At 47.7% G+C, this 14,704-nt stretch overlaps 2 protein-coding genes across 2 annotated transcripts; both read left to right on the top strand.

Moving 5' to 3' along the window:
- Window positions 1–2,392: 2,392 nt before the first annotated feature.
- On the top strand, window positions 2,393–8,139 carry LOC119322746 (cytochrome P450 97B2, chloroplastic-like). Its single transcript, XM_037596255.1, has 14 exons — window positions 2,393–2,697; window positions 3,124–3,307; window positions 4,038–4,145; window positions 4,399–4,483; window positions 5,116–5,351; window positions 5,548–5,721; window positions 5,800–5,847; window positions 5,958–6,017; window positions 6,196–6,282; window positions 6,361–6,449; window positions 6,675–6,766; window positions 6,893–6,954; window positions 7,105–7,254; window positions 7,348–8,139. The coding sequence occupies exons 1-14, from the start codon at window positions 2,573–2,575 to the stop codon at window positions 7,561–7,563; spliced, it is 1,716 nt and encodes a 571-aa protein (XP_037452152.1). The 5' UTR covers window positions 2,393–2,572; the 3' UTR covers window positions 7,564–8,139.
- A 4,991-nt stretch (window positions 8,140–13,130) lies between these two features.
- On the top strand, window positions 13,131–14,447 carry LOC119325538 (VQ motif-containing protein 22-like). The gene has a single exon (XM_037599271.1). The coding sequence runs from the start codon at window positions 13,169–13,171 to the stop codon at window positions 13,847–13,849; it is 681 nt and encodes a 226-aa protein (XP_037455168.1). The 5' UTR covers window positions 13,131–13,168; the 3' UTR covers window positions 13,850–14,447.
- The last annotated feature ends 257 nt before the right edge of the window (window positions 14,448–14,704 follow it).

The following is a 14,704-nucleotide window of genomic DNA, read 5'->3' as shown; positions in this document are numbered from 1 at the left end:
TTAACTAATCCCAGGCTCTCATCCCTACCTATGTTTGCCATGGGTTTGTTCTTGCTGGCTGATGGGGTGCACACTAAAATGGATACTCCACGGTCGCGTTTCTTTTGGGAAGGAGCGGGACCTAAACGGAAGTACCATATGGTTAAATAGCAGGCCGTTTGTAGACCTAAAGCCCAGGGGGGGCTCGGGATCATCAACTCCAAGTTGATGAACATTGCACTCATGTGCAAATGGATCTGGAAGATGTCTCAGGGTGAGACTGGCCTCTGGGTCGACCTCCTTCGTGCGAAATACTTCCCGAACGAGAATTTCTTCGAGGCGGTTTCTCTTGGGTCCCCCTTCTGGAACTCCATACAAGCCCTCAAACCCTTCTTCGCCAGGGGCGCGAAGTTTGCGGTCAACAATGGGCGCTCCACGCGCTTTTGGCTCGATCTTTGGATTGGCCAACAACCTCTATGGTTGGAGTTCCGCCAACTCTACTCCATAGCTGTCGAGCCCAACCAAATGGTTGCTTCGGCTCTTAGCTCCTCCCCACCCTCTATCAACTTCAGAAGAGAACTATCGGGGACGGAGTTGGTGGATTGGGATCGCCTTCAGGCTTTGATAGCAGATGTCTGCTTGTCGGACACCGCGGACTCGGTCTCGTGGAGACTTTCTGGCTCTGGCAAATTCTCTGTCAACTCCCTATACAGAGAGCTTACCCGCGGTCATGTCCCTTCGGCTGCCTCGGGGCTTTGGAAGGCTAAAATTCCCCTCAAGATCAAGGTCTTCCTCTGGAACCTCTGCCAAGACCGTCTTCCTACCTCTATCAACCTTGCTAAGCGCAACGGCCCCGCCTCTGGCCCTTGTGCTTTGTGTGGGGCTCCGGAAGATGCTGACCACGCCTTCTTCCGGTGCTCATTGGCGCGCTTTGCCTGGAGCGCGGTCCGTGAGGCCGCGGGCGTGGATTGGGATCCACGCTCCCGCTCCGCGCTAGTGTCTTCCTTGTCTTTGGTTCAAGGCCCGGCTCGTCGGGTCATGTGGACAAGTGTCGCGGCCATGTTATGGGCTATTTGGCATATTCATAACAAGTTTACTATTGAGGGCGTGTTTCCCTCGCATCCCGCTGACGTAATCTTCAAATGCATCGTGTTCTTGCAGCATTGGGCACCGCTGGGAAGACAGCAGGACTCTGATCTCCATCGCCATGCTCTTTGTCGTCTTCGCTCAGTCTACTCGGAGTCCCGTGCCCCGTCGTCCGCGTCGTCTGCTGCCGCATAGGGATGGGCAGCCCCTTTTGGTCGTAGTTTCCGCTGAGCCTGCGTGCTCTTTTGGCTAGGCCGGTAGCGCCTTGTAACGCACTTTACTCCGCCTCCGGTTGCTGTTCCCTAAACCTTGCTCGACTTATGTCTGGTGTCGTGTGTTGTTTGTGTGGTCGAGATACACTACCTATGTTGTGGGCTTTATTAATTTAAAGCCGAACGTCCCTGACGTCTATGTTCTAAAAAAAAATTATGGCAACGACACTAAATGGCAACATCGAAGGTGGTTTTTCTTCTCGACAACAAGTGTGGGTAGCTCAAGTGTACATGCGTGAGCTAATTTTATGGGCTCTTGTGATGATTTTTCGCCTCGTTTGCCTGCGTTTTAAGAAAAAGTGTTTTTGTTAGGAGGAATTCCTCGTCGACGTAGTGGAGCACCGGAAAAATTTCAGGTGATACCATGATACGGGTTTCTCGGTCGTTGGATCTCAGATCTGACGGCATCTAAAGTGCTAAGATGAATTTTTTTGTGAAATGTTCAAAAGCTTCCGGTAGCCATCGATTCTGGATTCAACGGTTCTCGGGAGCCCGTATCATGGTATATACTACTCCCTCCGTTCCAAAATATAGCGCGCCCACGCTTTTCGAGGTTCAACTTTGACCATAAATTTAACCCACGAGACCGACTGCGGCGGGATCAAAAATTATATAATTAAAAACTTTTTTTAAATACGAATTCATTGGTATAATTTTTTCGCCCGCCGCAGTCGGTCTTGTTGATTAAATTAATGGTCAAAGTTGAAGCACAGAAACCGAGGACGCGCTATATTTTGGAACGGAGGGAGTATTACGTAAGCCTTGGTATCATCTGATATCTTCCGGTGGGGTCAGGATCCTCTGCAGTACTGTACGTTGCTGTAGTGTCACTGACATGTGGACCCGGTCCCATATGTCATCCGCAGTACAGCATGGTGTATTACAGCAGAGGATCTCAACCCCTTCCGGTGGAGCACCCACTGACTGACGCGTGCGGTGTCGTGCCACCTCTGGCGCTAGCGGGCCCACCCACTGGAATCCAATAAACACCGGCCATGCCACGTTCCGTGGTAGGCGGGCAACCGGCGCTCCTCCGACCGACCAGACGCCACCGTCCTCCGATCCGACGGACGCCGCGTGATCTCCAACCAGCGGCGCGGACGGCGATCTCACATGGCGCGCACACACTAGTCTAGCCACGCTACCGGACGAGGCACCTTATCTATCGTTTGACTCCGCCACGACGCCAGCGCCCGTCGAACCTTCTCCCACTGCGAGAGTGCCGCTCCAGCGCCATGGCCATGAGCGCGGCCACCGCCGCCACGCTCCTCCCGAGGTCCAGCACCGGCACGCCTCGCCTCGCCTCCACCTACCCCTCCTCGTCGGCAGCTCACGGGAGGAGCCGCCTCCTCCCCATCAGGTACGGACGCCATCCCCGGCCTCACACTCCACACCTCTCCACTTAGTCGGCCGTGTGCCCTGCCCACCAGGCGTTCGATCGATCGCCCCTGCACCGTGTGCCCTGCTAAGCCCCGTCAAATTATAGCTATTTGTTTGAAGTAACTGCCGATTAAACCCTGCAGCTGCCCACGATGAGCAGGCAGCTTAACTCTGCACATTCATCCTTCTTTACTTAGTACAGTGCATTATAATTAATAATGCTTGGTGGTCTATCAGCTCTCTGTTGGTTGACCCATTAATTGATTAAAATATAATGCTTGGTGGTTTCCTTTATGTGAAACGTGGTACTCAAAGAATTTGGTAGTGCCGGCGCCTGCCAAATTACCAGGTTTTGTTTTTGCAGAGTTCAATCTGTGCCTAGCCCTTACTGTTGGTGCTTATGCAGATGCCAGTCGCCCGGAGTTGACAAAACCACCAAGCCTAAGAGGAACTTGTTTGACAACGCCAGCAACCTTCTCACCAATTTGCTCGCTGGCGGCAACCTCAAGAATATGCCGGTTGCCGAAGGTGCTGTCACTGACCTGTTCGACCGGCCCCTTTTCTATTCGCTCTATGATTGGTTCCTCGAGGTGCTTATCCCGTTCTGTCTCGTGTTGCTTACTCTTTTTATTGCAGTGCTTTGTTCTGCTTACTGGAAGCATGTATTAGTTGCACTCTGCGAATAGTACATACGCGTGGCGTGTGTACATGATATTTGAGTCGTTGAGTGAATACTTGCATGATATAATTCCACAAATTTGGTACTCTTGACCAGATGACCACCTGCATGGTAATAATCTGATTACCATTTTCTAACTCCATTCAAACCATATTTATTTGAATCATGCCATTGATTTTTTTCATCAGGCCTCCTTATATGCAGTGTACATTGCTAATCATACCCTCTCAGAAAACCTTCTGTTTGTTGACATCTCACCTTCAGATTAAAAAATCGCATAACATCATTTAACAGGGCGTTCATCAACATTAAAACGAACTTCTCGATTTGGTATATTTGTATGCACCATGCAAGTCATATAACATGTGGCCTCTCACAGCCCTATTCAGAAATACTGCAGTTGCATATAAAAGTGAAAAAATATGCCCTTATGAGCTGCATGCCGAGATAAAAAGAAAAGCAGTAGTAGCAGGAGCATCACAAGGTGAATACTAATAGTTTATGTCTGGTCTTTTTGATCGAGTTGTGCTGCTGTCATATGATAGAATTTCATTTGGTTGTAACTACTTTATTGTTAGGTTCATAATCAAGCAACCATGAGGAAAACTCTGCTATGCTAACATATCCTGTTATCCTTGCAGCACGGTTCCGTCTACAAACTTGCTTTTGGACCCAAATCATTTGTTGTCGTCTCTGATCCAATTGTTGCTAGATACATCCTACGAGAAAATGCTTTCTCTTATGATAAGGTATGCTTTCTAATACATACTGTGTGAACGTATGTAAATGAGTACACAGATCATCTGAAACTGTAGATAAGCTTGGACGATAATGGTTGGCAACTTATTTGTAGCATATGTTGTTTTCCCGTGACTGAACTGTGCATATAACAGTATTAAATACATGCAAGGAAATTCCCCGCAAAAAAAAATACATGTAAGGAATAACTGCTGGATTAATCTAGTAGCTTACTTTCTTACATACTTTTCTACTTGAAATCAGGGAGTTCTCGCTGAAATTCTAGAACCAATAATGGGGAAGGGTCTTATACCTGCTGACCTTGATACCTGGAAGCAAAGGAGAAAAGGTTAGAAGGTTGGATTTTGAATCATATTTGCACTTCTAAGGCTTCCTTGAGTGCATTCATACTTCATGTTCTGTACACCAGTATAAGTTCCTGTTAGTCAATAGAAGCAGATTGACTGTTGTCCATTGATATGAATCCATTATCCTGTTCATGCTTTTTTCAACCTGACAACCAAAGGTTAACTTATCTTTCAAAAATAGAGTTTACCTGTGTATGCTTTATGATAGTAGCTCCAGTCCTGCTAATTGGTCCTAGGCTCCTACCGCTTCTTTGGACTGTTGAGCCAACTAGCATGATTTATGAAATATTATCATAAATGGGAGTTACCTTATGGCGCAACTTTTCAACATAATTAAACTATTGCAGAGCCTACGTGAACCTATCTCGTGTTTGCATTCACAAAACATTTTGTCAGTGGCGGTGCCAAGAAAACAAGCATATGGTGTCAATTTAAACTTGTGATATCAAATACATGTGTGTTTGCAACTTTTATACTAGCTTTTGCATATTTTTTACTCGAATCTAAGGGTTTTGCCAAAATCTTGTGTGGTCAGATGACCGCACAAGCTTGACCGTGGCTTCACCACTGCATTTTGTAATAGTGCAACTTACCCATTCTGTGTGTTCTGCAGTTATAACTCCTGGGTTCCATGCCTTATTCATAGAAGCTATGGTGAGAGTATTTACCAAATGTTCAGAGAGAACCATATTGAAACTTGAAGCACTTATTGAAAAGGGAGACCGTGGTGACAAATCTACCACAGTGAACCTTGAAGAGGAATTCTCCAATTTGGCTCTCGACATAATTGGCTTGGGAGTGTTCAATTTTGATTTTGACTCTGTTAATAAGGAATCTCCTGTAATCAAGGTTGGTGTGATATCTATGTAGTTATACTATCTGATGATAATTTCTTCATGATAAGTGCATCTGTTCTGGTTTTCAAAATTGAGTAAAAGTACAGAAGAATACTCATCTTGCATATTTAGGATGAATAGACATGACTAATGCTCTTCTGCTTATTTTGTCGGCCCTTCTTTGTGGGGTTTCTATGTCTATTGTGCAGGCAGTATATGGTACTCTTTTTGAAGCTGAGCATCGATCCACCTTTTACATCCCTTACTGGAATCTTCCTTTAACTCAATGGATAGTGCAAAGACAGCGGAAGTTCCGCAGTGACCTCAAGGTTATCAATGATTGCCTTGATGATCTTATTAAAAATGCAAAAGAAACAAGACAGGTTTGTGCCAACAGAAACTTAGTCATGCATGGTGCCTTTTTCTGGAACTTGTAGTAAATTCAACATTGCTTTTTATAGGAAGCTGATGTGGAAAAACTCCAGCAGAGAGACTACTCATCATTGAAGGTTGGTTCCTATTAGTCCTGATTTTGTTGGGTCATGCTGGTCTTATCAGGTTGCTTTACAAAATAACTATGGTAGTTTGGCAGTTCGTAATGTTGCCATTATATTTGTAGGATGCCAGCTTACTGAGGTTCCTTGTTGACATGCGGGGAGCTGATGTTGACGACCGCCAGGTAAATCGCCCATGTAATGTTTAATTTGGTAAGAATGGAACATCTATAACTTGTTCATTGCACCATTTATTTCTTCCAGCACAGGGAGTTTCCAATGTTTTAATATCCTTCGAAGTTTTACTTTGTATTTCTGCTTGAATCAGGCAAATAAATTGACAAATTTCTTGGTTTGTGATAGCTTCGAGATGATCTTATGACAATGCTTATCGCCGGACATGAAACAACTGCGGCTGTTCTGACATGGTCTATTTTTCTACTGGCCCAGGTACACATTTTAACTGACATGAACAGATAACTAACTTTAAATTGTGAATATCATACAATATACTGTATGTCGATACAGAATCCCACGAAGATGAGAAAAGCCCAGGCAGAGATTGATTCTGTACTGATCGATGGGGTAATCACTGCAGAAAAGCTCAAGAAATTGGAGTATGTTACTTATGTTACCATTTCTTGTAAATTGAACTATGTTTTATTCTTCTATTCACTATTTTTTTTCAGGTGTCAATTTTTACAAAATCATCGTATATTTTGCACATTATATGCTTGCAAAATCACTAGCGCTTTCTTACCATGTGATAGTAAGAGTTTTACTGTATTAATGCGCCATAAATGTTTCTAAATTTCACATACTGCATTCATGATGTGCTCTAGGTACATAAGATTAATCATTGTTGAAGCTCTTCGCTTGTATCCTCAACCCCCATTGTTAATCAGGCGTTCTCTCCGGCCTGATAAATTGCCAGGTTCCATCTTCTCTTTAATACACACAGCTTTCTCCCAACAATCAGAAAAACATGTGCCAGATATCAAAGGGCATGCGATGTGATACCTGACTCGTGTTATTAAAATTAATGCACACAAATTCATAGGTGGGTACAACGGAGCGAAAGAGGGATACGAAATACCAGCAGGAACCGATATATTTCTTTCGGTAAGATGGGGAATTGGCAAATTTAAGCTGGTTCTTTCTTTCAGATATTCATAGTTTTGGTACCAATATAAGTTACCTTCATGATCGACTCCAAACTTTATTCTGTTCTCCTTGAGAAGTTTGTCTTATGTGAAAATGCTGGCACTGCAGATATACAATCTCCATAGGTCCCCGTACTTTTGGGATAGGCCAAATGAGTTTGAACCAGAGAGGTTTACAGTCCCAAAGAAGGATGAGAACATAGAAGGGTGGGCTGGGTTTGATCCTGACCGGAGTCCTGGCGCGATGTATCCGAACGAGGTATGCCTGAACATTTGTCTCGTCATTCTATCCTACTGATAGACCTCTTTCTTTCTTGAAGAAACTAAGACCTCATCAAACTTCATTTGCCAGATTATAGCAGACTTTGCTTTCCTCCCCTTCGGCGGAGGACCACGCAAATGCGTGGGAGACCAATTCGCGCTCCTGGAGTCAACAGTGGCCTTGGCCCTGCTATTGCAAAAGTTTGACGTGGAGCTGCGAGGCTCGCCCGATGAAGTAGAGATGGTGACAGGCGCGACGATTCACACAAAGAACGGGTTGTGGTGCAGGCTGAGGAAAAGGAGTTGATCAGCGGGCATAACTTTGCACCGAAAGGCTTTGCTTATTGTTGACTTCTCGCGTCGTCTGCATGCTTTAGCTGGGTAAAGCAGGTTCATGTACATGGTTACATCTCTTCGGAGCTTTAGGGGCATCAATTCTGTGCACAACCATCATCTGAAACATATGGCTGCAAATGCTGGGTGCTGCGTGCATGCATGCATCCAAACAGAATCACAGTAGTACACTGCATGCCAAATTGACCAGATTATTGTGATGGAGATGCCTCACCCGGGTGTCAGGTTTCTTGTGAACCCAGATCACCTGATCTGTGCCGTGGCAACGTGCGATTGGATACCTGTTGGCATGGAAGCAGAGGTAGGTTTCAGTCATCGCTGTTGTGCCGTGTTCTGCCGTGTTGTGGTGGGATGCATGCTGTGCAGGAAACAAGAAGCCCACAGAATTAAATTCAAAACAAATCGATGCCGATAGCGATTGGGGCAAGTAAGCTACTCCTACTTCTTTTCATCCGTTGATGTGTTTTGTACTATTCCACATTTTGTTATCATTATTATATATACGATATTCCATATATGTGTGTGGTTCTTGTGATGGTGAAAAATCTCTGTGGTCAGGGTGGAATTTTGCTGGGTTTTTTTAGTTGGAATTTTTGCTGTTGATGTTGCATTAGTTGGAGCCAAGACAGCACGTTTCAGCGACCTTTTGCAGTCAGCGAATTCGCTGTCTCGCGAGCTGTATACGACTCCCTCCGTTCCTAAATATAAGTTTTTGTAGAGATTTCACTACGTGGACTACATACGAAGCAAAATGAATGAATCTACACATACAATGCATCTATATACATCCGTATGTGGTTTATAGTGAAATTTCTACAAAGACTTATATTTAGGAACGGAGGGAGTACATGGTAAACAGATCTTCTCAGACAACGAAAGCCTAATCTACCTCTGTTCTTGCTTCTTTCCTTGAATCACCTCCAGTCGACTTGATATGATTGGTACTCCAGGCCTGTGAAAAAACATCAAGGCCACGTCTTTTTATATGCATGGAAAATTACATTTCGTGATGAATGTAGCAACAGCAAAGATGATAAAGGTTCAGAAGCACATATAGGAAGCATTATCTTCTCTAGTCCGCGATTTCCAGATGTTGCAGATTTCAGTTTGAGGACTGATTTGGGTTCTGTGAACTTGATTTATGTAGAAACATAAGTCAAGTGGGTTTTCAACCTCAGCGTGACGTCTGTCTACCGTGTTACTCGCACATCATGGGATGCTTGCACCCTAAGTCTGTAATGAACTCAAATTCTACTCTAGTAATTAAGCAAAGTTTTGCCCCTTTGACAATTTGACTACGTATGCAAAAGTTACGCGGTATCGTACTTAAGAAAGACTATGTTTCTTTTCTTTTTTCTGAAGATATGTTGTCCATCCGGATTTCCGTACATCCTTTTTTCCCTAGAATTTTGAGCCAAAAGCTTCGAAGAATCCAAGTATGCAGAATACAGTTTCGAAGAATGATACTGCACGACATTTCACCGGTGCCTTTTAATTATAGTAAAACGTTTCTACCGCGCGGCAACCGTGGCCAGCAAGTCATCAAAACATTCAAAAAGGAAAATGTTCCTCCTTTGCCGGCTGCCTGGTTAAGAGGATCCTTGGATGGACCCCATTCAGAAACGTCCAGGCACGGGCTTAGACCTGCCGATCAACACACGACATTATATATACGCACATGCACGAATGCAAATGTTGAAAATTCACGCGGCCGCACAAGTGCGACTTGAACTTTCAACGGGACCCGATCGTAGGGCGCGTAGCCTTTGAACGTGTACGCTTAGCAACCACCCTACTCTTTTACACTTACTTGGATGCTCTAGCCTCAGACTCCGGCAGACTGCACTGAGTACCCGAAGTTGGGGGCAGTTAAGTTAGCTAGCCAGTGAGCCATCTTGACCGGTTCCTTGCCTCCTTCCTCCCCGCCAATCAAGGGCTGGAAGGTCAACCAAGTTCCTGGCGGGGGCCCGCCCCGCACCAAATCCTAACCTAACCAAGCCCTTATCCTTTCACCATCCTCTGGATTTTCTTGCGTTTGTCCTAAACCCACATGTGGTAAAACTGCAACGCGACGGGTCGTTTTCTCCGAGGAACCGGACAAACGGGCGCGAGATGGTGCGATCTTCACTCGACTTCGACATACAGCTTTTTCGTGCTAGTGGGATATACATACTGGAATATGTACATACTGGAGTGCTCGCAAAATCCAAATCATACTACAAACGAAAAAGAGGGTCTGAATGATGTGGATTATAAGTGTCGGTCTTGTGTCGCGTAGGTTAAGCTTGTTCCTTTTGTTAGGCCAATTAAGCTTGAACTCAAACAGTGGTGGTCGTATATTTCATTCTGGAATAGACCCAGTATAAGTGATGCTGTTTTAGTTTAAATTTAAACTAAAACAACGCTGCTTAACAACAGTAATCAAAGTGTTGATTGTTGAGAACGCTGGTAGTACTGTCTTCTCCGCTAGCAGTAGAATAATGCCAGGAAAGAATATCGAGTCAACTCCTTGACTCGTGCCATCACGTCAGCTCATACGTATACGTCGCCGGTCCGTCGGCTTATGGGCCCAGCCGCCACCGAAGCCGTGCCGCTCCTTTCCGCTGCCTTGGGCCGAGCCGAGCCGAGCCGGGACATGCAGAGCTGCATCCTGCATATCTCTTCTTCATTATTTCTCTCCCTCTCTCGACGCCTATACGTATTAACTAAATTAATTAGAGGATTGTACCCAAAAACAAGACAACATGTACATGTGGCCACGTAGTAGGATGTTTTATACACGTTGCCAATTAACTTTTCTTTTTGTAAATGCATCCATATGTGCTGGGCAGTCACGATCGCGTTGAACCAACTGAAACCACCAACCACTAGAGAGGGTCTAATTTCCTTTGACCTTCAACTAGTCAGAGCCGTGCAAACTCGGATGATCAAAAATAAAAATACTCGTAATGACGGCAAAGCATGTCGTTTTTGGCCGCACCAAATCTTGTTGACCGGCCAGTGCAACCAAGCAGACTTCTATGCACTGTTGTCTTTACACAAACATGTTGGGAGTTTGGGCTCTGTCCGCAAACGCATGTTTGGCGTCGTATACAAGCTCGCGTTTGCTATTTGTAAGGGGTCTCAAACTTGAATTGGTGTAAGTCACCATAAAAAAACATTTGGTGTAAAGCCGATTTTCACGCAGAAGGAAAGGAGGCAAGGTGGAACTTCGAGGCCGGGCAGGGAATGAGTCGTAAATGGAGATGGAGTGGGGCGGGGGCTTGACCGTTGTGGGTGGAGGAGGAGGGCCTTTAGTTGTTTATCCCCGCACGGATTATGCGAACCTCGTCGGAGGTAGGGACAGTGCATCGAGTGGTAGCAAGGCGCGACCTTGGAGCCGAAGAAGAGGCATGGAGGCAAGCCGCTGGAAGAGGAACAAGAAAATGAGGGTCTTGAGGGGAAAGAATGGCCCATCAAACGAGTGACAAAATTGACTTACACGGGAAAATGAATAAATCAACCGGCTTATATAGTCACAACGATACAAGTTTAAAAGTTCAAGACGTTTTAAAATTGGCTTACCTAGCAAGGGTCATATGCCCACACAAGTTCGGTTGAATGTGCACTTTTAACTCTCATTTTTTGCATACGACTTCTTTGAGTAAATTTCATCTTTCACCATCAACTCATCAAGTCACGGCTTATGCCAACAGGTATCTCATTTAAAAGCTCTTGTCATATTTTACCACTTAGTTCTAATCTTGTGATGTCTTTTGCCACATTCTTTTCTCAAACTAACAAGACAAAATATATGTGTGAGGATGATAGGTGCATGATCATTATATCTTATGTGCTTCCTCGGAAGCCTGTTGGGATCTTCACCTCCCTCCTTGGGATGGCCACGCCGGATCTGGCTCACTCAATGAAGGGTGTGAGGATGCCATGACACGTGTGGGGACTATTTCGTTGTCATTCATTGGCGTGTCAATGTGCTTGGTGAGTTGGCGGTGCATTTGTTTGCTTGTTTCACCGTTTATTAATAGTCAGGGCCTCTTTGATTCGTAGGATTGCCAAAATGAAGGAATAAAAAAAAATGCAGGAATAGGATGACATGTCCCTAGTATCCTAAGGATTTGAAAGAATGTTTGATAGCGCGGGGAAAACAAAGGAATCCTACAAAGAGGTTTGAGTGGATGGAAATATTTCTCCAAAATGTAGTACAAATGGATCCTATGAAAAATTCCTAAGGGTGTCAATCCTACGAATCAAACGAGCATCACGGAAAAAATTCCTAAGGGTTCAAATCCTACTAACATCCTATGCAATTCCTTTGAATCAAAGGAGCCTCAGTGGGTAGAGTTCATGCCCTTGGCCTTATGGTTTAGCCTGTTTCCTCTAATTCTAGCCGATCATTGTTATGGACATGGAGTTGTTGTTCCGTGCATCCGAATGTCCTGTGAATGTCCTGTGAAATGTCCGGTGGACATGGAGTTTTTGTTCCCGGTGCATTTGAACCACCGAGGCGGAGTAAAAGACATACTACTACAATAGCATTCCTCCCCGCGATCCACCGGCCGCCCGTGTAGTGTAGACATGCACATCCCTCATCGTCCAAGTGGGATCCGATCAAAGGGGCACGTGCCGACGAACGCCACAGCGCGCGCGCGCGCACCCACAGTGGTGCTAGCTTGCTTCAGCTTCAGCGCACGTCCCGCCATGCACGTCGCCGTCCGTCGGCTTTGGCCTTTAGCTGGTGGAAGCTTCGCGGCGGCCCCGGTCGACCGTTCTCGCTTTGCCTGCGTGCCACGATATTCCCTCGTCTCTTCTCTTCTTCCTTCGCCCCCCGGCCGGTTCACACACGTAAAAAAAGATGAAAAGAACGCATGTTGTGTAAAGCGCGGACAGCCCATCGACGGAGCGTGAAAAGCGACCACTGTTTGCCGGCTAAACCCTTGCGCCCCGCGGATCTCGTTCACAAGAGACAGAGATCGTCCACGCGCGTGCTCGATTCGGCACGCCCGGCCCAAGTGGACGTGCACCACACACGGCGGCGCCGCGCGTGCTTGCGGTGCACCGGTGGTCGCGAACCGCCAGCTTGCTCGCGCCGCCCGCGGTGAGCCCGACCGTGCTTCCGGCGGGCGCGCCACCAACAGCGACGCCACTCCGTAACGCAAGCCGGCGCAGGCGACCCAATTCAAACATCTTTTTTTCCTTTTAGAGAGAGAGAGAGAGTAGGGGAGGTAGGAATCGGCTCAGCTGCCTCGAGTTAACGGCGCCATCGCCGGGGGCTCGCTGGTGCGGGCGGGCGGGCGGGCCCCGCGCCAACGACCCGTTCGCTACTGGGCCGCCACCTCGGGCGCGACGCTTCGCGGAAACCGCGCGGGTCAGCCACGTTCCAGAAGGCGACCCCACACCCGCGCCAGCCGTCGATTCGCCCATCCTCTCCATCCAACGGTGAGTTGTCTCCCTGAGCACCCCCTTTGACTCGTCGCGGGTCTCCTATAAGTAGACGCCTTCCCCGTTCGGCTCGAGAACTCTACTCCTCCCTCCTACTGCGGTCAGTGCTACTGCATGCCATGGGTGACACCGGCGCGAACATGGGCCACTGGGCGGGCATCTACGGCGTCGGCGGCAATGGGGCCGCGACGGCCGAGGGCAGCGTGGTGACGGTGTCTAGCCCGACGTCCGGGGGCTCGGGCGGCGGGAGCCCCACGAGGTCGGCGCCCGGGGTCGAGGGAGGCCGCGTCGGCAAGCCGGCGCGGCGGAGGTCCCGCGCGTCGCGCCGGGCGCCCGTCACGCTGCTCAACACCGACACCACCAACTTCCGCGCCATGGTGCAGCAGTTCACCGGCATCCCCTCCGGCCCCTACGGCCCGGCTGGCGCGGGCGGCGGGCCCGTGATCAGCTTCGGCGCGGGCGGCGGCGACTACGGCCTCGGCGGCGGCATGCCGGTGCGCCCGTCGCCGAGCTCGGCCGTGATGTCGTTCGACCACCTCGGCCACCACCGCCCGTCCGCTGTTACCTCGTCCCTGCAGCAGCAGCAGCAGCAGCAGAGCCGGCTGTTCCGGCCGCAGCAGCAGCAGCAGCAGTACGGCGACTACGGCGGCATGCACGGAGGCGGCGGCGCGGACATGTCGTTCCTGCACGGGTTCGAGTCGTCGGCCGAGGACAGGCTGCTGCTGCAGAGCATCCAGGCGGCGCAGATGCTGCCCCGCCCGGCCTCCACTAACACCCCCAATGGCTACAACTTCGGATGATCACATCACCACTCCACCCCTATACCCCGTTGATCAATTAAGGTACACTTAATCAGAGAGCCAGCGAGAGCAGCAAGCTATCATCAATCCACAGCTTTGCTTTCTCCGCTCTGGGAAGACGACGGTTGCTGTTTCGAAGGTTAATTTTTGCTGGCCTTGCTGTAGAGAGGGATGGGCTGAACTCTGAAGCAAGGGTAGCTGATTAAGACAGTAATTAGTTGTAGTAATAGTAGCCACACCACACTACTTTACAGGTTCAGCTACAGTTGATTAGGTGCATGTGAAACGGAAGGCATGTAAATAGTTTTAGCTTTCGGTGTGTATTGTAGTGCAGCGGCAACAGCTTGATAGCGAGGAATCTTCTCCTCCTTCTAGATTGGACGCCTTGCCTTAGCTTGTCTCGGAAGCAAAGTTGGGGACTGCAACCACCACCATGCATGCATCTACTGTACTATAGTACTACTACTACCACTGCTGGTCAAGTCGCCGCTCCTAATTGATCACATGTTGTTTTCTCAAATAAATGTGTCTCTTTCTTTAGCCGTGCCTGCCGCCTGTAACTGTTCATCTTTTAAAAGATAAGATATCAGCTCCTTAATTTGTTCCCTGACGAACATATTCGAGTGCACATGTACCGTGATTAACTGATGACTACATTCTGTGGAAAAAAAAAACTGACGACTGACCTACGGGCTATCGATCTCAGCCGTTGAGGCCTGTACAGAATGTATATATGTGGGCCCACGAGGAGCTCGATTGACACATGTGCCATGACGACCCGCTGACGGCAGGTCAAAGTCGCAACTGTCGTCTAAACCGAGACTGGGAAAAGTCTAACCCAACTCGGGTTAGCTT

This window comes from Triticum dicoccoides, chromosome 6B, assembly GCF_002162155.2.
Source record: "Triticum dicoccoides isolate Atlit2015 ecotype Zavitan chromosome 6B, WEW_v2.0, whole genome shotgun sequence".
NCBI lineage: Eukaryota > Viridiplantae > Streptophyta > Magnoliopsida > Poales > Poaceae > Triticum > Triticum dicoccoides.
This window is presented reverse-complemented; position numbering and strand designations above follow the sequence as displayed.

Coding starts and splice junctions, on each gene's coding strand:
- LOC119325538 (XM_037599271.1), top strand. CDS start 13,169: ATGGGTGACACCGGCGCGAACATGGGCCACTGGGCGGGCATCTACGGC.
- LOC119322746 (XM_037596255.1), top strand. CDS start 2,573: ATGGCCATGAGCGCGGCCACCGCCGCCACGCTCCTCCCGAGGTCCAGC. Junction 3,308..4,037: donor TCTATGATTGGTTCCTCGAG/GTGCTTATCCCG, acceptor TTATCCTTGCAG/CACGGTTCCGTCTACAAACT. Junction 5,722..5,799: donor ATGCAAAAGAAACAAGACAG/GTTTGTGCCAAC, acceptor TGCTTTTTATAG/GAAGCTGATGTGGAAAAACT.